Source organism: Callithrix jacchus, chromosome X (assembly GCF_049354715.1).
Source record: "Callithrix jacchus isolate 240 chromosome X, calJac240_pri, whole genome shotgun sequence".
In the NCBI taxonomy this organism is placed as follows: domain Eukaryota; kingdom Metazoa; phylum Chordata; class Mammalia; order Primates; family Cebidae; genus Callithrix; species Callithrix jacchus.
The window spans coordinates 20,299,331-20,321,878 of record NC_133524.1 but is presented as its reverse complement, the minus strand read 5'-3'; the positions used below and the strand labels follow the sequence as shown (position 1 = coordinate 20,321,878).

At 44.0% G+C, this 22,548-nt stretch overlaps 1 protein-coding gene across 16 annotated transcripts in view; it reads left to right on the top strand.

Moving 5' to 3' along the window:
- SH3KBP1 (SH3 domain containing kinase binding protein 1) overlaps positions 1-22,548 on the top strand; it is a 385,481-nt gene that overhangs the window by 77,918 nt on the left and 285,015 nt on the right. For 2 of the 16 annotated variants that reach the window (XM_054251118.2, XM_054251115.2), the window contains exon 1: positions 15,598-15,756. The exons of the other annotated variants lie outside the window; for them this stretch is intronic. In XM_054251118.2, the coding sequence (XP_054107093.1) occupies positions 15,706-15,756 (51 nt within the window). In that variant the 5' untranslated portion in view covers positions 15,598-15,705. Of the gene's footprint in view, positions 1-15,597; positions 15,757-22,548 lie in introns of those variants that run through there. 16 annotated transcript variants of the gene reach the window in all.

The following is a 22,548-nucleotide window of genomic DNA, read 5'->3' as shown; positions in this document are numbered from 1 at the left end:
TTTTAGATTTTTTTTATCTTGGCCAGCTTAAGTAGCTATACACACCATTTTTGTAAGTTCTTGTGAGTAGATAATTATTTCAAAGTAAAAATTAAAAAATTATTTTCAATCAATCTCCAATGGGTATTGCCCAAGGAGCTTAAAAATCCTGATGCCCAGGCTGCATCTTAGACTCATCTTTATCTCAGCATTAGTATTTTTTAGGATTTCTAACTCTTTTCCTTGTTATTTTCCATTAAAAAAAAAAAAGGCTGGGCTCGGTGGTTCATGCCTGTAATTCCAGCATTTTGGGAGGCCGAGGCGGGTGGATCACCTGAGGTCAGGAGTTTGAGACCAGCCTGACCAACATGGAGAAACCTCATCTCTATTTAAAATGCAAAATTAGCTGTAGCTGGGCATGGTGGCACATGCCTGTAATCCCAATCACAAAGGAGGCTGAAGAAGGAGAATTGCTTGAACCAGGGAGGTGGAGGTTGCGGTGAGCCTAGATCATGCCATTGCACTCCAGCCTGGGCAACAAGAGCAAAACTCCCATCTCAAAAGCGGAGGAAAAGAAACCACCACCAGAACCATACCACTTTTCCATACACTGCAGTTCTCCAGCCATTTGTGGGTGATGGGTGATGGGTGACAGGTGACAAGTGTTTCAGTTCTTTCTCAGGAGGTCAGACTCTGTTATCCTGTTGCCATGGCCGAGGCTGGAATTGAGGGAAGCCCCACCCCTGGCTTGGAGCAGGCCCAAGGAGGCATTACTACTTGGCCTGTCTGTGGTTGGTCTGGAGACTGGAGGGCCACGGTAGAAGTAGAGCTGGGAGGAGAAAAGAAGGATGGAGGAAGAGAAAAGTGGGAGGTGGAGGGGAAATGTGGGCCTCAGATACCCTGTTGAGCCTCACCCTGGGCCTAGTCTCTTGAGGCAAGCATGTTTGAGGAGGAGAAAGCAGGGGAAAGGGAAATGAATGTTAGGGATGGGATTGCAATTTATGATAGGGAGGTCAGGAAAGGCCTCACGAAAAAGGTGATTTAAGTCAAGACTTGAGGAAGTGAGGAAGAGCTTTGTGGGGATCTGGGGGAAAGAGCCTTTTGGGCAGAGGGGAATGGCATGTGCAAAGGCCCTGCGGAGGGGAGTGTCCCTGGCTTATTGGAGGAACAACAGAGAGACCAGTGCACCACTGCTGCCAGAGGGAGGAGGACAGAGGAGAGCAACAGGAGAAAGGGTTAGAGGTCATAGGACTCCAGATCAGGGAAGGCCTTGTGACTTGTGACCCTGAGTGAGATGGGAAGTAACTGGGGAGGTTGATGTGACCAGAAATGTTTTAATAGGTTCCCTCTGGCTGCCGTGTTGAGAACAGACTGCGAGGGGGAAGGGTGGAAGTGGGGAGAGCAGTTCGGAGGCCCTTTGCAGGAATCCAGGGGAGACCAGTGGGTGGCAGTGGGAAGGTGAGAAGTGGTCAGATTTTGGATATTTCTGTAAGTACAGCCAAGGGATTTGCTGGTAAGACTGGGTGTGGCAGGAGAGGGAGGAGGGAAGGGTGACTCTAAGGTTTTTGTCCTGTGCATTGGGAAGCATGGTACGGATGTGGGTCTGGAGTGTGGGGACCAGTTCCAGGCCAAAGATAGGAATTTGCACAGCTGCCCAGCTGTCAGCCCAGGCCCACCACAGAACTACCCTCTGGCGTTGCAATTCCTGTTTGATGCAAGGATGCTGCTTTTCTTACCTGTCATCCTATGATGTGAGATCATGCATGCAGAGCAACTTGTGTTTCGTAAATATTAATTCATCAACAAATATTAGCTATTAATATCAGTATTAAGCCACTCTGGGACACTGGAGAAATACTTAGATGGTGTTTAGCAGTTTGGTGCTATGGGATTCGGATGCTGAGATGGAGTTAGGAGTACAGGACATTTGTTTGGGGGCTTGGGGGATAACACCCTTGAAGGATGACAGGGCAGGGGAGCAGAGCAGGGAGAGCCTCAGGTGGTAATGCCAGCCTGTCCTGGCCAGCTTCACAGGGAGCTCCATGGAAGCAAAGGGGAGATGCTGGCCAAAGGGCACAAACTTGCAGTTAGAAGATAAATTCTGGAGATTTAAAAAATCTGGGGCTGGGCGCGGTGGCTCACTCCTACAATCCCAGCACTTTGGGAACCCGAGGCGGGTGGATCACGAGGTCAAGAGATGGAGACCATCCTGGTCAACAAGGTGAAACCCCGTCTCTACTAAAAATACAAAAATTAGCTGGGCATGGTGGTGTGCGCCTGTAGTCCCAGCGACTTGGGAGCTGAGGCAGGAGAATTGCTTGAACCCAGGAGGCGGAGGTTGCGGTGAGCCGAGATCGCGCCATTGCACTCCAGCCTGGGTAACAAGAGCGAAACTCCATCTCAAAAAAAAAAAAAAAAATCTGCTGTGCAGCCTGGTTACTAGAGTTAATAATGATGCATTGCATACTTGAAATTTGGGAGTAACTCTTGCATGTTCTTACTACAAAAAGGGAACTCTGTGAGGTGATGAGTCTCTTAACTTCCTTGATTGTGGTAATCATTTCACGTTGTATACATAGATCAGCATGTTGTACACCGTATAGTAATACAACTTTTCTTTGTCAGTCATACCTTAGTAAAACTGGAAAAAAAAGAAATGGGCAGAAATGGCCAGGCCCTAGGACTTCATTCCCCAGATTAGTGACCAGCTGTGGGCTCATCAGCAAGAGTGTGGCCTCAGCTAGAAAGAAGGGTGAGGCAGATTGCGAAGGTGCAAGTTTGTTTTTTCCTTTTTTTAAAAAAAATTGTTTTTGGAGACAGGGTCTCACTCTGTTGCCCAAGCTGGAGTGCAGTGGGGTGATCAAGGCTTACTGCAACCTCGACCTCCCAGGCTCAAGTGATTATTTTACCTCAGCCTCCTGAGTAGTTGGGACTACAGGTGTGTACCACCACACTCAGCTAATTTTTAATTGTTTTTTGAGACTCAGTCTTGCTCTATCACCCAGGCTGGAGTGCAGTGGTCCAATTTTGGCTCACTGCAACTTCCATCTCCCAGAGTCAAGAGATTCTCCTCCCTCAACCTCCTGAGTAGCTTGGACTGCAGGCGTGCACCAACATACCTGGCTAATTTTTGTATTTTTTTCCAGAAACAAGGTTTCATCATGTTGTGATCTGCCCACCTTGTCTTCCCAATGTGCTGGATTACAGGCATGAGCCACTGCACCTAGCCCCAGCTAATTTTTTTTTTTTAGAGATGGGGTCTCACTAGGTTGCCCAGGCTGGTCTCAAACTCCTGGCCTCAAGCAATTTTCCTGCCTCGGCCTCCCAACATGCTGGGATTATGTGGCTCACAGGTGTGAGCCACTGTGCTGGCCAACTTCTTTCTTGAAGGGATATATGGGCAGCATATTTCTAGGGTTACCCAGAAGACATTTTGCTTCACTTTAGCTTCTTAACTCACAAGGAGATTTGAAATAGTATATTGCCCCACTCCTAGGCTAAGGGGCAAATTTTGTCATCTTTATGCCACTGAAAAAGATGAGATAAATTCTTGGGGAGAGTTCAGGGAGAGTGAAGGTGAAGATATGAAAGTCTCTTTAATGTGTAATCACAACATATACTAGCACAAAAATCACACAAACAGTTATTTGTGGGATGAGGTGTATGAAATCAGCCCGCTTTTGCTCCTAGCTGCCTGTTTTGCTTGTTATGAAGGAACAAGCTTTTCATTATTGTCATACTTCTTCTGGGACCACTAGGATTTTCTCATGAAGACTAACAAAGAGATGATATCATGTGTCTGGGAGTCAGGGTGAAAAACAAAGTGGGCTTGCCTGAGTTTATAAGCTGAGAAGTTGTCCGAGTCAAACCACATCCTGCCCTGGGTTTCTAGAGGCAGGTGGTCCCAGATGGAGACCCAGAGCTGGAGGAACCATGCCAATGCTTTCCTAAGAGCTGTGCTCAGTTCCCAGGTGGTGTGGGGAGGCACTGGTGACTATGTCCTCTTACACTGAACTTTTCTTCTAGAGAGGCGCCACAACTCAGTAGTTGCCAGTAAAGGTTGCAAAGTCAGTTCCAGTTACATTTGTGGCTGTGCTGTGAATCAGCTGTGCCATGCTGAAGATCTTGGGGTTGTACTTTTCCTGGCTGTCAAACGAAGCCATGGTTAAGATCTGAGATAGCTAGTGCAGGTAGCTACTATCGGTGCAGTGGGGGCCAAGTGAAAAACAAAGAGGGACTGTTTTTGCATATCATGGAAGAAAAAGTAAATCAACATTAAAACCGTATTTAAAATATTTATTTGATGTACATTTTAGTTGTGATTATAGTACAACATAATTGAAATAGAAATATTTATATGTGAACGTATTCTTAGCAAAGCTGAACATGTTTGAACAGTATCTTGTCAAGAGTGTGATGCCCACTGTTGAAGGCTTTGGTCCAGTGGGATTTGCTTTCTGACCAGATAAGATTTTGTTGTAGAGACAACATCCAAAATCAATAGGCTGACAGATATTGGCAAAAGATACATCACAGCTGTTTAAAACCATAAACGCTATCAAATTATAACTGCTAAGCCTGTAGTCATACTGTAGTATCAGGACCCTCATGGGCAAAGGAAAGGATAGGAAAGGAATCGGGATGGTAGCTGCCATTCTGTAATTGCTGTTTAATAGTCTGGCTTATATTCACAATTCAATCGTTTTTTCTTCTTTCCACAAGTCAATCCTTATTTCTCTCAGCTGCAAAATCGTGAGTGTGCGCACAAGTTTTTTTCTCCCCCAGTCTTGAAACTGGAATAATTGCCAATCTGCTTATTAAAAAAATACATCTGCCTTATGAAAGTAGTTTCAGCTACTCTGTGTTAAATGAGTGATTATGACATTAGGCTCTGGTGGTATGTAATACTAATGCTGAAACACTTGAATATGGAGGTTTGTGTGGTTTCAGATGTTGAGAAATCACTTCTTTGTGCTTATTGACATTTTCCCAAGGGCTGCTCTGTTATTTGGTTTAAAATGTCACATGACAGCTGATCTCTCTGGCGCATATAATCTATGCAATTATAGTGTGAGCTGCTGCTGTCAGTGGTGGTTGAAAATCCATATACCTCCTTTTTTAGCCTCTGATTTTTTTTAATTCTGTTTAACTCATCCTTTTATTTTAAAACTTGAATTTGAATGGGTTCCATTAACAGATATTTTAAGGTGACAATCAAGTCTAGGGCGCTGCCAGCTTGAAGCTGAACACAGTCCCCAGCCCTCAAGCTGGATATGAGATCTAATTTCGGGCATGTTGCAATGCAGAGATGTAGCTGATTTGTAAACAGCCCTAGTGGCAATGTAACACAGTTGACAAGTGATGGTTCTCAGGCAGGGTGAAGTGTGTTATCGAGCTGTCTGAGTGGTCACCCTGACTGCAGTTCCACCTGGGGTGCATCTCACAGAGCCACACATGATAATTAAAGCCACAGATTCATCATTGGTAGATTCAGCCCATTTTAGTCTCATTACAGACAAATTTAGTCCTGTCTTCATTCATTATAATGAAAATCTCACGAAGATTCACTTTACTATATACTATATTCTTTTTCCCTTTTAAATGGAATACACAAATGAATGTTAAATCATAAAAGTACTTGAAAGTCACTCACTTTTCTAATGAGAATGCATGCAATATGTCACATTTTTGCCTCCTGCACTCAGCCCTGTGACCCATCCCCATGTTTGTCTTGATGTCAGGGGTTGGTAGATGATTCATGTTTGGTCCATCTCTTCCCAGAGTGGCTAGAATGGTCTTACAGACAAAGAAGGAACATGTTAATTTTTCATCTGGTTTAATTGAATTCATTATACAATCCTTAAGATTAATCTGCAGTTTTGGAGTTATTAAATGGTTTGCTTTTTAGTAGCATATCATTTATTTGCTGTTATGTGAGACAGTGATTATTTAAGTAAAAAGGGAATGTTCTTTCCATGAGTTAGGTCTTACCAAGCTGCTGCCGCTTTCATCTATACGCGATTACCAATTATATTAAATTAGGAATGTGAGTAAAAGGAAGCATGGTAGTCTGAAGGTTTAAGATGTTTGGGTACTAGGTGTTGCATAATATACTGCAATCTGGGATCTGGCACTTGCTGGTTGACCTATGGTCTGCTGGCACATGCATTATTAATTTTCATTTTCCCTGAATATTAATGATGGTTGGATATCAGTTTAAAGAATAATGAATCAATTAACATGTAATTTTCATATACTTTGATTTGTAAACATGCACATTTTAAGATACATTTGTTCTATTTTAGAACATTAATTTTTCCATTTCAGTTTCTTCTTTTCCTTCTTTGATACTGACTTTTTTTTTTAGATGGAGTCTTGCTTTGTCTCCAGGCTGGAGTGCAGTGGCGCAATCCCAGCTTGCTGCAACCTCTGCCTCCTGGGTTCAAGCGATTCTCCTGCCTCAGCCTCCTGAGTAGCTGGGATTACAGGTGCACACCACCACCCCTGGCTAAATTTTTGTATTTTAGTAAAGACAGGGTTTCACCATGTTGGCCAGGATGGTCTCGATCTCCTGACCTCATGATCTGCCTGCCTCGGCCTCCCAAAATGCTGGGATTACAGGCGTGAGCCACGGTGCCCAGCTGATAATGACATTTAATGGTGTATTGAAGTGATTCATATATTTTTAGGACAGCTTCTGAAGTGTTGCCAAAAGTGCTGGTTGTATTTTAAAATTCAGGTAATTTCTGTAAATCATTGAACAAGAACCAAGTGCTGTACACATACTTCATTTATTTATATTATAGTACTATTTTCTACCATGGCCACCTACACCTTAATATAATTTGAAATGTTACTGAACTATTAAGATATAAAAGAGCATGAGACTATAACCAACATCTAGCTACCCACCACCTAGTTCTATCAAATGTTGCCATTTTGTCATACTTACTGCTGATCCTTAAAAAAATAAATAAGTAGACTTCTGATTTCAGCTCAGAGATGTAGAGAGCTGCAAAGATGTCCCTCCCACACTTCCAAGAAAAATTCTGGACAGATTGGAGATTAACAGAGAACTGCGTTTGCAGAGCAAACGACCATTTCAAAATCTGGAGGGAGGTGCCTTCTGAGACACAGGACAGGACCTGAGCATTCTCTTACAGGAGCAGAAGCCACCAGACCCCAAAGAAGTAGGTAGGAAGATCAAGCTAGGAAATTTGACAAGTTGCTGGAGGCTGAGGATTGGCTAGCTTGAAGTCTTGAGGGCAGCAGTTGCGGGGAACGGGGTCCTATCTCTTCGTAGGCTTTTCTTCTAGGAACCCCATTTGGATCTAACTGGGAGGATGGGGGAAAAGTCAGAGAAAACTCATGCTGGCTCAGGAACCACTGAACAATCTACTTAGACCTTTCTCCTTTAAGGAGCAAAAGGCTTATTCTGCAGAGGAAGGCTGTCATCTGAGGGCCCTGGTGAATTACCATTGCAGCTGGGGGATGGAACCCTCCTAGCCCCATCTCACCTGAAAAAGGTATTAATCTGCAGGGAGAAGAGCTTTAAGCAGGTGGTAGACTGACAACATTGGTGATACTTGCTGCAGCTGGGGGTAAGGGGTGGGAGGAGCTCTATCCCTAGAGCTAACGCATTGTGAAGCCTACACCTTCAAGACACAGGCCCACCATGTACTTTAGAGACTGAGGCTTGGATTAGAGAACTGCCCTTCTTCCCTTACCCCATCCACATGCTAGCAAGCCCCCAGGAATAACAACAGTGGGTTAGAGCAGGGAGAGCTGCAAGAGATAGGCTCACACTGGGAACAGCATAAAGGAAAGCCCCAAAGCCAAGAGAGGGGACAAAAAAGGTCACTAGAGGAATTTGAAGTTTCTGATGTTCATAGGAACACCAAACCTCAATGCAGCTCAACTCCTGACTGGATTAATATCAATTCCACACTAAGGGCTCACTTACCTCACTATCTGCTACCCTCTACGAGGTGTCTGGGTTTCAACCAAAAATTACAAGGCATGCCAAAAGGCAGGTAAAAGCAGTCTGAAGAGACAAAGCACTTGGTGGAACCAGATACAGATGCGACATAGCTGCTGCAATGATCAAGACACACATGTGTCTCACCTAGCTCTGTCCACTGAGTGCCCTTTCTGTGACAGCTGCCATTTTAGGAGCCATTTCAGAATAAGCTTAACAAGGTCTGAGCTTTTAGAGAGCTCCAACAGAGGACAGAGGGCTTAACCACAGACAAGTAAAAAGATAATTATAGATAGTGAAACATACCATGAAGAAACACAGGAGAGGAAAAGGCTAGAGTGGCTGGTGGAGTGTGTAGGCTGTTTCAGGGGATGAGAAGTTGGAGCCCACATGAGAATGATGAGGAAGAGGCTCCTGCCATTACTAAGAGCCATCCAAGCAGAGAACAAAAAGTGTAATTGCCTGGAAATGTGAACAGGGTTGGATCCTCCCTAGGTCTGCACTGTTGCCTTGGAAGGTAAAAGTGCTATGGGCATGGTACTGATTACAGCAAGCTTTACAACTGTGTAGCTGTCATGGCCAACCTCTAGGGATAAAGTGGTGGGTGGGTTTTCTTTAAACATGTGTAAGAATTACCTGTTTTCCTCCATTTTGAGGGGCAAGGAGAATCTATTAGACCTTCTTTGTAACCTCTTCAGGACCTGGTACAGGGTGAAAAGGAATGTGAATTTGCAATTGTGAGTAGCTACTTCATCATTTATCCAGTACAACTGTATTGCTCTTCTTTGTATTAACTCAGCTACTCCTTACCCTCCATCCCCTTCCCCAAGTAGTGATTATTCCCCTGTTACAGATGGGAAAACTGAAGCTCAGAGAGGTTACCTGACTTGATGAAGATCACAGAAATGTTAGGGGTCAACCCAGTTACTTGAACTCTGTCAGCCTGACTTCACATGATTTTGTTGTGAGAACTAACTAGAAGGACAGGTATTTTTTTTAAGAGACATCGTTTCCCTGAGTCTTGCCCAGGCTAGAGTGTGGTGGTGCAGTCTCGGCTCAATGCGACCTCTGCCTTCCTGGTTCAAGCGATTCTTCTGTCTCTGCCTCCTGAGTAACTGGGATTACAGGTGCACACCGCTATGCCCAGCGAATTTTTGTATTATAGTAGAGACAGGGTTTCACCATGTTGGTCAGGCTGGTCTCCTGACCTGAACCTTGGCCTCCCAAAGTGCTGGGATTACAGATGTGAACCACTGCGCCCGGCCCAGTCTACTGTTTTGTAGACTGCATTTTTCACCTGCTCAAATGCTTTTCATACTTTTCTGTAGTAGTGTTTATTTTTTGAGAAGATATGAGACATAACATAAATGAAACATATTAAGTACATGACTAGAGAAGGAGACTGTTACATTGGATTAAGAAGATGCTTATATCCATTGGTTTTTGTTTTCCACCATTAGGGCAAAATAAACACTTTCCCAGGAGTACCTTTCTTGATACACCAAAAGGTTGCTGGTATTTGGTAATGATACATTCATTGAGGGAAATGCCAGGTGAATGGAGAGTTCTGTAACCATTAGCAATAACTGAGCACCCACTGTGTGTATGGTTCCTTTATCTGTACCATTCATGGGACTACATATTAGATGAGGAAAAGAGAAAATTTATATATAATACTTCCCATGGACCAGAGACGTTAAGTAAGTTGCTCAAGAGAGCACAGATTGTAAATGCCAAGTCTGGACTTGGGCCGGTGGGCGGCTTAACTCCAGAGTCTGTGTTCTCTTGTGCCTAATTGTGCTATGGTACAGCATTGTCTAGGTGGGCTCTGTTCACAAACCTCAAACCATACGGTAATTAGCATGAGGGAGCACCCAAATCTGTCAGATTCGGAGAACCTGCTGAGAGTCTTGGCTGAGCTATGTGATAGGTTATTTAAAAAAGAAAATGCAGCCACATCTCAATTGAAACCACAACTTCCTGTGAATGCCTTATGATGTTATTTGAACAAGGGAAATAAGCACATGAATCTTTAAAAAGTTTCAAGCATATTGATTTTTACGAATGGATGCAATTAGTAGTTCTCATTAGCTCCAGGAATTATGTATCCTGGAATGCTTTGGTTCCACATAAAGCCCTTTAATGCTAAAGGATTTTGCAGGTTCTGCTGCTTTGACTATCTAGAGTTGATTTCTACTGGCAGCTTTAAACATGGGCAGTAATGCAAGTGCTGATGCTGCCAGCACAAATGGAACAATGTATTGCTTTAATTTAAAAAACAGGCTGTGTCTCATTTTTGATTCCCTTTACATTTAATCTGACTAGTCATATTTTCTGGGAGGATGGTGAGGGAGAGAGCAGGATTTGACTGTATTGCTCATCAATGAAGCTCCTAGAAAAAAATGGAATGTGAGTTTTGATTGTGCCCTCCCAGTTTTCTGTGTCCCATTTGTAAAGGGGAAACAAACAAAAAACCCCTAGAAGATTGTGTAGCCCTAGGCTGCGTAAACTCAGATGTGCCCTTCTTCCTAGGATCTTGTTAAAGGCAGATTGGGATGTGGGGGGCAGGGTTTGGGCTGGGGGCTGGTAGGTGTGGGGAAGCTGAGATTCTGCAGTTCAAAGAAGCTCCCAGTTGATTCTCCTTTAGTAGCAAGAATTTCTGACACTTTAGACCCACCTCTCTTCTGGCTGTGTGGATTACCTGGGGGAGTTTAAACAACAAAGTTTCTCAGGGCCACACCAGACCTATTGAATTAGATCTCTGTGGGGGTCAAACCAGCAGGTATTAAAAAAAAAAAAAAAAAGCAAGCTACTGAAGTGATTTGATAATAAATCTGCCAGTTTTGTTTATTGGGATAGGGGAGTAATGACAGCTTTGAAAACTTTACTGTTGGAATCAGATTGAGATGTTTAAAGATAAGCTTTCTGATATCCTCAGAGCTTCCACTTTGACCAAAACTACCTGAGCTATCTTAGCAGCCACCCATCTTGGAAAAGAACTCACTAGTTCTTTATGAGTGTATCCAAACGAGCTTAAATCAGAGAGCGTGGAAAAAAAAAAGAGTACTTAATGGTTAGCTTGCTGACCTGCCTAGCATTAGATAATGTCTGTCAAGTCCCCTGGAGTGCATCCAGGGAAGCCAGGGCCCAAATATGGAAAAGAGAAGTCATGATTATGAGGTAGTAGTTGCAGTTACCTTTGTGAATATTTAAAGTGTTATTTCAGCTCTTTACTACGCTCCTGGGTTTGGGGTTTCATTTCTAGCAGTGTGCGGAGAGCCAGGACACGATAAAAAGAAGGGCTAGGGGATGTCTTTGTTGTGATGAAGCAGTTTCCACCGTGGAGTTTTGCTGTTTTCACAGTATGGTTTGTTTCTTTTTTTTTTTTTTTGGATAACTGAGACACCCTAGCAAATGTCTTCTTATCATTATGTAAATCTTACTATTAATCTTTTCCCCTGACGTCAAACAGGAAGATAAGACAACCAGGTACAGAATTAGCTTTCACTCTCCTCAAGCCATTTGTCTCTCTTTTAAGTTGGAGTCTTTCTTCAAAACCAAGTGTTTCCCAGTGTTGTCTTTGTGACTTTTCTTACCCCAGCTCCTTATCTTATCTAAGGATTAAAAAAATAAGGGGCTGGGCTCGGTGGCCTTGCCTGTAATTCCAGCGTTTTGGTAGGTCAAGGTGGGAGGATCACTTGAGGCTAGGGGTTTGAGACCAACCTGGCCAACACAGTGAGACCTTGTCTACAAAAAATTAAAAAATTAGTCAGGGATGGTGGTATGTGCCTATAATCACCACTAATTGGGAAGCTGAGGTGGGGAAGGATTGCCTGGGCCCAGGAGTTTGAGACCAGCCTGGACAACATAGTGAGGCCCTATCTCCAAAATAAATGGAAACCTCACAATCAGAAAAAAAAAAGTTGGGCATACTCTGTCTTCCTTTTCTGAAGTTTCTACAGTGAGAAATGTTGTGCATTGTTATCATGAACTTCTGTGTCAGGGAGGGTTGGAGTGGAGAAGCAGAGCACTAAGCGTGATCTGGATAAGGGATTTTCTGCACGTTGTGGATGCTGCCAGTGCAAATTGCCTCCAGTGTCCTGTGCTGAGCTTGAAGTCGCTGGAGGCAGGTGGGTGTGGATGAGAGTGAGGACTCCTGGAACCTGCATCTGGCTCTCATGCCTCCAACCTCAATGACACAAGGGCCCTGTGGGAGAAATTGGTGCCCTTCCTGAAAGAGAAAGATTAGCCTAGTCCAGTGGGCATCTGTTGAGTGTCTGCTATGTCTTCAGAGCTGTTCTGTACCCCTGGGGAGAGTGTGAGGGGAGAGACTGACCTGGAAACACACTTTTCCAACCCATTGTGGTGCCCGCCTAGCACGCAAAGGGAGCACAAAGGGAGGGGAACCTTCAAGCCTGGGGCAGGAGAGGAAGGAATTCGATCAGGTGAAGAGGTCGAGTCTGAGTGAGTGAGAAAGAGGGTGTAGTGTGAGTGTGAACAGAGGCCTACAGATTGATGAGTAACTAGAAATAAGCCTTGCCAGAGTAGAATGGGAAGCAAGGCCAGAAGGTGAGAGGGATGTTGCATGCCCTTATAAGGAACGTGGACTTTTGGGATAATTGGGAACCACTGAGGCGGGGTTCTAAATAGGGGTGTGCCACCGTCAGATGTGGATGAAGGAAAACTTCCTTCAACCTGTTACCTCTCCTGAATGAGCACATGCTTCTAGGCAAGATTTTTATTTTATTTTAATATTTTGGAGTGCAGTGGTGCGATCTTGGCTCACTGAAACCTCCACCTCCTGGGTTCAAGTGATTCTCCTGCCTTAGCCTCCCAAGCAGCTGGTACTACAGACATGTGCCACCATGCCTGGCTAATTTTTGTATATATATATATTTTTGGTAGAGACCAGGTTTCCTTGCATTGGCCAGGCTGGTCTCGAAATCCTGGCCTCAAGTGATCTGCCCACCTGGGCCTCCCAAAGTGCTGGGATTACAGGTGTGAGCCACTGCACCGAGCCTCTAGGCATTTTTTTTCCTCCCCTGAGGCAGAGTCTGGCTCTGTCACCCAGGCTGGAGTACAGTGGCATGATCTCAGATCACTGCGCACTGCAACTTCTGCCTCCCGGGCTCTGCCTCCCTGGTTCAAGCGATCCTTCTGCCTCAGTCTTCTGAGTAGCTGGGATTATAGGCACCTGCCACCATGCCTGGCTAATTTTTTTGTATTTTTAGTAGAGATGGGGTTTCACCATGTTGGCCGGGCTGGTTTCAAACTCCTGACCTCAAGGGATCTGCCCACCTTGGCCTCTCAAAGTGTTAGGATTTACAGGCGTGAGCCACTGCGTCTGGCCCAGGCAAGGTTTTTAAAATAGCATTGAGATCTAATTTACATGCCATGTTATTGACCCACTGAGTGTCTCAGTCAATTGTTTTTAATATATTTACAGAGTTGTGTGACCATCACCACAATCTAATTCTTGAACATTTCCATCACCCCCAAAAGAAACCTATGCCTATTTGCAGTCCCTCTCCATTTCCATGCCCAGCCCTAGGCAACCACTCATCTTTGTAATTTCTCCTTTCTCTTTAACATTAAGAAGAATGTTTTCTGCAGGTATATTATTTACTTTTAGAAGTATCTTTCCCAAATTATAAACTCTTATCCTTGGCTACCCAGTTACTGCTCAGCCTATTCCTGTCAGCACACTTGAGATTGCAGAATCGGAACAGAAACCTGTCTGGGACTGCCTTAAACACAGGCATTTGCTATTTCACATAATTGGGAGGCTAGAGGTAGGGTGGACCCCAGGGGCAGCGTGATCAGCTGCTCAGTGTGATATCAGAAACCCGTGTTCTCATTGTCTCTTCACCCACTATGTGGTTCTGGCAGTAGTTTCACCCAAGGACTGGCTTCCCTGTGGTCATCAGATGGTTGTAGAATGGGATCCATCAGTAGTGGAGCCCTTTGCTTCCTTCCTCACAGCCTGTATGTAGGAGGAGTTATTTCTTGCAGTCTGTTTGGGTGAGCTTCATTCCCTCTGCCCACCCTGAAGCAATGATTGGCTTAGAATTAATTACGCCGCCCTTACTAGAGCTGGAAATGGGCTCCGCAGGGAATGGATGGGCACCTGTGACCAGGCCTGGGCTCTCCTGGGGAAGGAGGAAGGGAGCCAGCCCTACTGGGTAGGCAACCAGAAGTGCTCACTGAGGGTTACTGACCAACCACATTGGATTGTTTGTTTCCTTTCACTTGGGAGCCTTTTTTTGTGTTAAACACAAGCAAGGTGATCCTCTGATTTTGAACTTGTTATCTGGGGGAAGGTAGACCAAACCCAGTTCATCCTGGCTGAGTGACAGTAGATTTGATCAGTGCTCTCGACAGGCTTAAGAGTAATAATGTGTGTTTTTGAAGCTGACTCTAGCTTTACATCTCTGGAAACTATCAATTCAGATTTCATCAATTCAGGAAGTTCTCATATTTTGGTCAAGGAGTGCATTGAAGTTTACCTTTGAATAGTTTTTTTGTTTTTTGTTTTTTGTTTTTTTGAGATGGAGTCTCTCTCTGTCGCCAGACTCACTGCAACTCCCACCTCCCAGGTTCAAGTGATTCTCTTGCTTCAGCAGCCTCCTGAGTAGCTAAGATTACAGGTGTGCGCCACCACGCCTAGCTAATTTTTGTATTTTTGGTAGAGACGGGGTTTTGCCCTGTTGGCCAGGATGGTCTTGATCTCTTGACCTTGTGATTTGCCCAAAATGCTGGGATTACAGGAGTGAGCCACCGTGCCCGCCCACCTTTGAACAGTTTTATAGTGAGGGTAATATTGGTGATGGTGGTAACACTAACGTGGAAAATAAATTATTTGAGTAACATTCAAAAAACCAGTTTGCTTTAGGATAGAAATGTCTAAATATATAACTAGTAGTAAATATTAGAAAATTACTCCTATCTAATATTAAGTTAGTCCCTTGTAATCTCTCATTGGGGGAAAAATAAAATCCTGCTTTATGTCAGTATTTGAATTACTATATGAACTTGAAATTAGCAAAAATGGATTTTAAGTATAATTCATGCTTCACTGAGCCAAATAGATATTCTGCCAGTTATTTGGACTTTATTAAATTTTGCTTTATATGTAGTAAAAAATCAAGGTAAGCCTCTGCTTTGCAAAGTCATTTATTTGATTAGGAGCTGTATTTTAGAGTGCATTTCAGGGTGAGGTTTGTCCACATATAAGTAATGAGCATTTGCTGGTGCAGCTCTTAATGGTGAGAACGGAAGTTGAAGAAAGCAAACACCATATGCCCTTTGTTTCCCGTGCATGTCCTCTTCTGGGGGCCTGGGTGGAGTGTTTCAGCTGTCTCGAATAATCTCCATTTTGCTGTTACTGTAGACTCTGCAGTTCTCCAACTCTCTCCTCTCTGATGTTAATTATAACTTCTTCCTAATTAGGTGGCTCTTCCTCCTCCTCAGTCATACAGGTTCCATACTCTCAAATGCCAGAGATTGGATTACTTTTGAAAAATGAGTTTCTCTTTATTTGTGACAGAAATAAGTGCAAAGAATTAAAAAAAAAACAGTGTGAGTGTGTAGTGGGAGGGGCAGGCGGGTTGGGTACAGGACAGGATGCTTAGAATAATTTTGCTGCCAAGTGAATTAGAGAGACTTGCAGTTCTCGGAGAGCACGGAACTTATTCCTGCCCAGAGTTCAGGCACAGCCATCTAGAAATTACCATTTCATACTTCAGAGAATGGAGGTTTCAGCAGCCAAAGCCCCAAGTGCCGCAGACTTGTCTGAGATTGTAAGTAGGCCGTACATCTGTTTTGATTGTTACGATGTCTACATCTTTTGTAGCCTGTTGCCCAACTACTTTGTAGGCCAGGAGGGAGGCATGATGGGGAATTTGGTCTCAGGTCAGTCCTTCTGAGATGGTGACCAACACTGTTTTCCACTTGGCTCCAGGTCTCAGTTTTCTGGTTTGTAGCTGAAGGTATTTCTTTCACTAAGCCTGTGTCTGTGACAGAAGTGGAGTCCTTTGGCTGAGTTCTTTTGTAGTAGCATTTATAAAGATTTTGAATAGCTCTGTCATCTGGTTTGGTGACTCTTTCCCTCTCTGATCACTATTGACAGCCAGGTGAGTTTTCTCTAGGGGACACTGCACACAGACAGCTGCATTCAGCCAAACCCCCTGCAGGCGTCCGTTTCTGCAGTGAGGTACCCCTCTCAGGGGTTGGAAGCAGGTAACGTTTCTAATGCAGCTGGCAGATTTGGGAACCTGGGAGGAAGCCGGGTGTGGAATCTAGCTTTCCTGTAGTGTGAAGAAATAAAGGGGATAGGGGTTGAGAATGAGATGGGAGACAGGAAAGAAAGTCAGCTTGGGGTCCGTCATGAGCACTGTCCTGTTGCCAGATACCGGTCCGTCATGAGCACTGTCCTGTTGCCAGATACCGGTCTGTAATGAGCACTGTCCTGTTGCCAGATACCAATCAAGGTGTCTGGAGAGGTTCAGTTCCCCACTCAGCTAACTGTGCAGCCATGGGCTGCTAACCAAGATCTCTCCAAGTCTTACTTTTCTCATTTGAAAATCTCCATCCTATCATCTCAGAGGGTTACTGGATTGTTTGAAATAATGAATGTGAAGGCACCCGGTGCTTGGTTGCTGTCCTTCTCCTTTTCTGTGGCACTCTATGCCGTAAATGCAAGCAGTGTGCTGGGCTCTGTGAGATGCCACCAGTGTTGCTGTCCTGGCTTGTTTCAGGGCAGCTTTTGTGGCCACCAGGCTCTCATGTTCAGTGTCATAGGGGTTGGCCAGTTGGCCTTGTTTAAGTCTGTAGCCCTTTTAGTCACAGCCAGGTAACCCACCTCCCAAAACAAGGTCCTGGGGAAAGGGTATGAATGAGTCATGCTTATGTCTCATAGATAACATTTAAGTTATAGATGATGGGAACTGGGGACCCAAGTTAGGAGGGCGTGTTACAGGTCCTCAGGGAGAGTGATAATTCAAAAGACCCCTTTCCCATCCAGCTTTGTTTCCAACTTACTAATAACCTATATTCAGCCAGAGCAAGGGAGAAGGAAATGAAAAGGTAAACCTTGGCCAGGCACATGCTTATGCCTGTAATTCCAGCACTTTGGGAGGCTGAGGCAGGAGGATTGCTTGAGCTCAGGAGTTTGAGACCAGCCTGGGAAACATGGTGAGACCCTGTCTCTACTTAAAATATGGCATGGTGATGCATGCCTTTAGTGTCAGCTACTCAGGAGGCTGAGGCTGGAGGATTGACTGAGCCTGGGAGGCTGCAGTGAGCCATGATTGTGCTATTGCACTCCAGCTTGGTGACAGGAATGAGACACTGTAAAAAAAAATTAAACCAAGAAAACTGCTGAGCAGTCATCTGAATTCTGATTCAGAAGTACATGTAGGACACCATCATGGTATTTTTCCATTGCGTTGTTTCAGTTAATGTATTTATGAATTTAGGCAGCTATCATGTACGTCAGTCAAGCCCCAATTGCCCTTCCACTATGTGTGTATGTGGGGTGGGTGGGGGTGTGTGTGTGTGTGTGTGTGTTTAGGGCACTTTCTAGAGCCTGCTCTGTTAATTAACTGTACTATGTGCTTTATATTTGCTGTGAATTAATTGCTAATGATAGTGTTCCCTTTGCCAGTCACAAGTTCTCCCACCCCTTTCCCTCATTGAATTCCTTATATTTCATCTCATCCATAGGCTCAAGTTGTTTGTCTTTGGCTGGCAGGACTCCTCAATAATTGTGTATCAGTGATCTCTGACACAGTGCTAACTTTTATCACTGATTATGGAGAGCCAATTGTATAAATCATCAGGACAGTGTGTTTTGCGTATGATGATTTAAGAGCACCTCTTAACCAACATCAAAGTAATGTATCAGAGTGCCAACCTTCAGTACTTTTCTGTTGCTTTTCATTAAAATCCACTTTCTCTTCTGTGGCCTACAAGGCTTCGTATGGTCTGGCTTCAGCCTCATCAGGGTCATCTTCATACTTTGGCCACAGCCTTCCACCATACCAAGTTTTTGCCTATCCCAGCACTATCTCTGGGTCCAGGCACTTGCAGTTCTCACTGCTGGGAATGCCCCTTTTTTTCTTCCTGGCTCCTTGCTTGGCTGACTCTTTCTCTTCTTTCAGGTACCACTCTGAGCAGCCCTCCAGGGCCATCTTGTCTCAAGGGCCAGCCTCCATCTTGAGTTTCCTTTCTCCATTTCCATCACATCACCACATTTATTTCATTTGTAGTCCTTATATCACAGCCTGTAAATATTTCTTAACTCATTGATTTACTTGGTATTTGATGTCTCTCCCACCGGAATTTCAGCTCCATGAGGGCAGGGGCCTTGTCTGTTTGATCCCTACTATATCCCAGCTCTTAGCTCAAATCTAGATGCATAGTAACTGCTCAACATATATTTGTTGAATTAATAGTTGCTTTGGATAGTTAACATGGTGAATGACTTTTAAGTAGTTTGTGGCTGCGAGCTGATAGAGATAGTCTCATCTTTTATGTGGCTGGCCCCCTCCCCATCTGCATCCATCACTGCTCTGGCACTTTGGGAGCATTTCAGACCTCAGGGTACTGTTTCCTTCTCTTGGCCAGCCCCTGACTGGTGTCTGGAATAACCCTCTGTTTTAAGCATCATTTTTATTCTCAAAATGAAAAACACCTGTCTTCAAAGTGATTTGCTTAAAATAAATGCTTTCTTTACTGAGACCTTCTTCCCTTTCTGCCTTTCTCCACCTCCTGCCAAGAATAATGTGAAAAAACCCATTATCTTGGAAAGTGGTTTTCCCTCTGGTTAGAATCCAAAGCCAGATGACTTACCACCAAGTGTGCTGGGGTAATAGCATTCCCCTGCCCTGCTGCTCTCGGATGTTAGTGAGGTTTCAACCTTGGCACTTCCCTTCTTTGTATATTTTCTTGAAACTTCCTTCCTACAGGTAAAAAAGCTAGCCCAAAGCACCACCTAAATGTCAGTGGCGGGTAGGGACCATATCTAAGTAGCACTCTGTGGCAGACTGTTTGCCAGCTCACTGACACCATATACCAATTCCAGGGAGTTGACAGTTTTTACCCCCATTTTAGAGATAGCAAAATGGAGGCTCACTGAGATTAGGTGACTTATTCCTAAGCACATAGGTTGCAACCAGCCAAGATAAAAAACCAAACTTGTCTGATTCCCAGATTCATCTTTTATTTGTTGATGTACTCAGTGTCTCTCAGGGTTTTATTGACCAAGTCCTGCAGTTAAAAAAAATCTGGCAACTTGGTCCATGGTATACATTCATGTAACTGAAGTAAGTTTCCTGAAACAGTAGCTGCCTTCACTGTGTGTGATGCCCTCTTGTATTCTCCATACCATTCAACAGATGCTTGTCAGGACCTTCTAAATTGATTACATGGCCCACCAATTGGTGGCAATCCATTTGAACACAGTTTGAGAAACATAAGTATAGGTGAGGTGTAAACTGTGCTTAGTTTATATAGAGATTTACATGGTATAAGCTATTAAAAAGAAGTTTTATTGGCAATGTAATATACATACGTAAAATGCACATGAGAGTACGGCTGTTGAATTTTCACAAACTGAGCATGTCTGTGTAACCAGCGCCACATCAAAATACGTGCCATTGATTTAAGCTTCTTTCAATCAAGACAGAGGTATGGAATACAACAGAAACTGATGGCTCCTCAGTTTGTTGTGAATTACTCACATACAGCTTACTCCATAGGCAGGCTATTTTTCGAGATCCATAGCTTGCCTTTCCAGTGATGGGTCCTGGCTGGTGTTTGTTTGAGATCCAACAACTGCCAAAGGAGTGGAATGTGGCCTCTGTAATGGCCTCAGAAATTAGCACAAAAGTAGGGCTGACTGAGAATGTGCCTGGTAAAATGTGAACATGGAGGAGGAGTAGGAGGAAAGGGCAAAGCCCTGCAGCTGAGTACAAAAACATTAAGAGTGTGAGAATTTGTGGTCATAGTAATTGAGACCAATTTTATTGAAATGGAGGGCAATGAAAGGAGGAAGGAAAAGGAATTTGTGATTATAGCACCAAGCCTCTAAAGGTTAATGAATGTCCCTATAAGATAAGAAATATCTACCTCTCATGGTGAGTGTTGACTTTTAGAGAAAATTGTTTCATTATACTGAACTGATTCTTGGCAAAAGATGTAGATGCATCTCCATGCAAAGGCAAGCTAGAGCAACTTTGCTTTCATTATGTATGGGTTCTGTAAAGCTGTCTTGGTGGACATGCCTTATGTAAATCATCGTAATGGGTTGTGCATAGAAATGAAAGGAAGCGAATATCATACCATGCCTTGAAGCATTGAGTGCTAAGTTACAAAGGACATTAATTAATAAAACTTTATGGGATTCATTTATAGCTCACTTTTAGTCAAACTGAAATAGGTTTCCTGAATCAGGGACTTTAGGATAATAATAAATCCTTTTGTCTTTGTTGATCAGATAAGCTCTTATTCACTGACTTTCTGTTACTTTCTTGGCACCCAGAGTCATGCCTGGGTACTAAGGACTTGCTGAATGAATGGAAGGCTTAGTGACAAAAAAAATCATAGCTAGCATTTAATGAGTATGTACTGTGTGCTTTGCCTCTTTTATCTAATTTAGTCATCACTACAAGCCTGTGAGGCAGGCACTGTTATCATTTTCTTCTTTATTTATTTATTGAGACAGGATCTGGCTGGAGGGCAGTGGTGCAATCACAGCTCACTGCAGCCTTGACCTCCTGGGCTCAGGTGATCCACCTCTCAGCCTCCTGAGTAGCTGGGACTATAGGTGCACATCACTATTCCTGGCTGTTTTTTTTTTTTTTTTCTGTAGAGACAGGGGCTTCACCTTGTTGCCTGGGCTGGTCTCAAACTCCTGGGCTCAGGGATCTCTGCCTGCCTGATCCTCCCAAAGTGTTGGGATTATAGGGGTGAGCCACCATGCCCAGCCTTACCCCCCCATTTTTTTTAGAGCAACCTTATATCCTCTGCTTGCCTGGGGACAGTTCTGTTGTATGCCTGTTGTCTTTACATTAACATTGATATTGCCTCCTTTCATTCTCAGATGTCCTGGTCAGGTGATAAATTATTTCACTCTGAAATGTTCTGGTTTGGATAGATAGATAAGGAAACTGAGACACAGAGAAACCACATCACTTCCCAGGATCACCAAGCTAGTAAGATATAAAGGTGGGATTTTTTCCTTGGAGTCTGATTCCAGGTTGTGTTGTTTGATCACTAAGTTCTGGTGCTTCACAGTTTTTTTTTTTTGTTTGTTTGTTTGTTTTGAGACGGAGTTTTGCTCTTGGGACCCAGGGTGGAGTGCAATGGCGCAATCTCGGCTCACCGCAACCTCCGCCTCCTGGGTTCAGGCAATTTTGCCTCAGCCTCCCGAGTAGCTGGGATTACAGGCATGCGCCACCATGCCCAGCTAATTTTTTTTTGTATTTTTAGTAGAGACGGGGTCTCACCATGTTGACCAAGATGGTCTCGATCTCTTGACCTCATGATCCACCCGCCTCGGCCTCCCAAAGTGCTGGGATTACAGGCTTGAGCCACCGCGCCCGGCCGCTTCACAGTTTAAGCCAAGGAAGAGATAGTATAGAAAAACCACTCTATGTTTTTCAGTTCCAGTATTTAGTAAAAATCACTGCCAAGTTAGCATCTGAAGTATGTTAATGTAGCTCAGGGCAGTGGGAATGTGCTAGGTAAAGACTCCTTGAAACACTAAGTGTGTGTTCATTAGTAAACCTGGACAATTAGTACCTATTATGATAATAGCATTTATATGTGCATGGTGCTTTATAGTTTACAAAACTTTTTCTCTCACATTATTGTGTTGAAGCTTCTTGTGTACTCAGAGGTGAGAGATGGATGGCCTGTGGTAGGATACCCAGTTGACAGAGGAGAATGGGGTAATCAGCAGGGTGGTAGTTGCCTGAGGCTTCACTGCTAGAAAAAGGCAGATCCAGGATTCAGCTGAGGTATTTTGCCTCAGTGATCAGTGCACGCGCGTGGGCACACACTCTCTCTCTCTCTCTCTCTCTATATATATATATATATATATTTTTTTTTTTTTTTTCTTCCCCTTGAGACAGTGTCTTGCTCTGTCACCCAGGCTGGACTGCAGTGGCATGATCACAACTCACTGTAGCCTTGACCTCCCAGACTCAAACAATCCTCCCACCTCAGCCTCCCAAATAGCTGGAATTACAGGGGTGTAACCACTATGCCTGGCTAGTTTTAAAACAAATTTTTTAAGAGCTGGGGTCCTACTGTATTACCCAGGCTGGTCTGGAATTTCTAGGATAAAATAATCCTCCTGCCTCAGCCTCCCAAATAGCTGGAATTACAGGTGTGTAACCACCATGCCTGGCTAGTTTAAAAAAATTTTTTTTAAGAGCTGGGGTCCTACTGTATTACCCAGGTTGGTCTGGAATTTCTAGGATAAAATAATCCTCCTGCCTCAGCCTCCCAAGGTGCTGGGATTACAATCATTAGCCGTGCGTGTCTGGCCCAGATGTTCTTATACAGTCATTTGAGGGTGCTGTTTA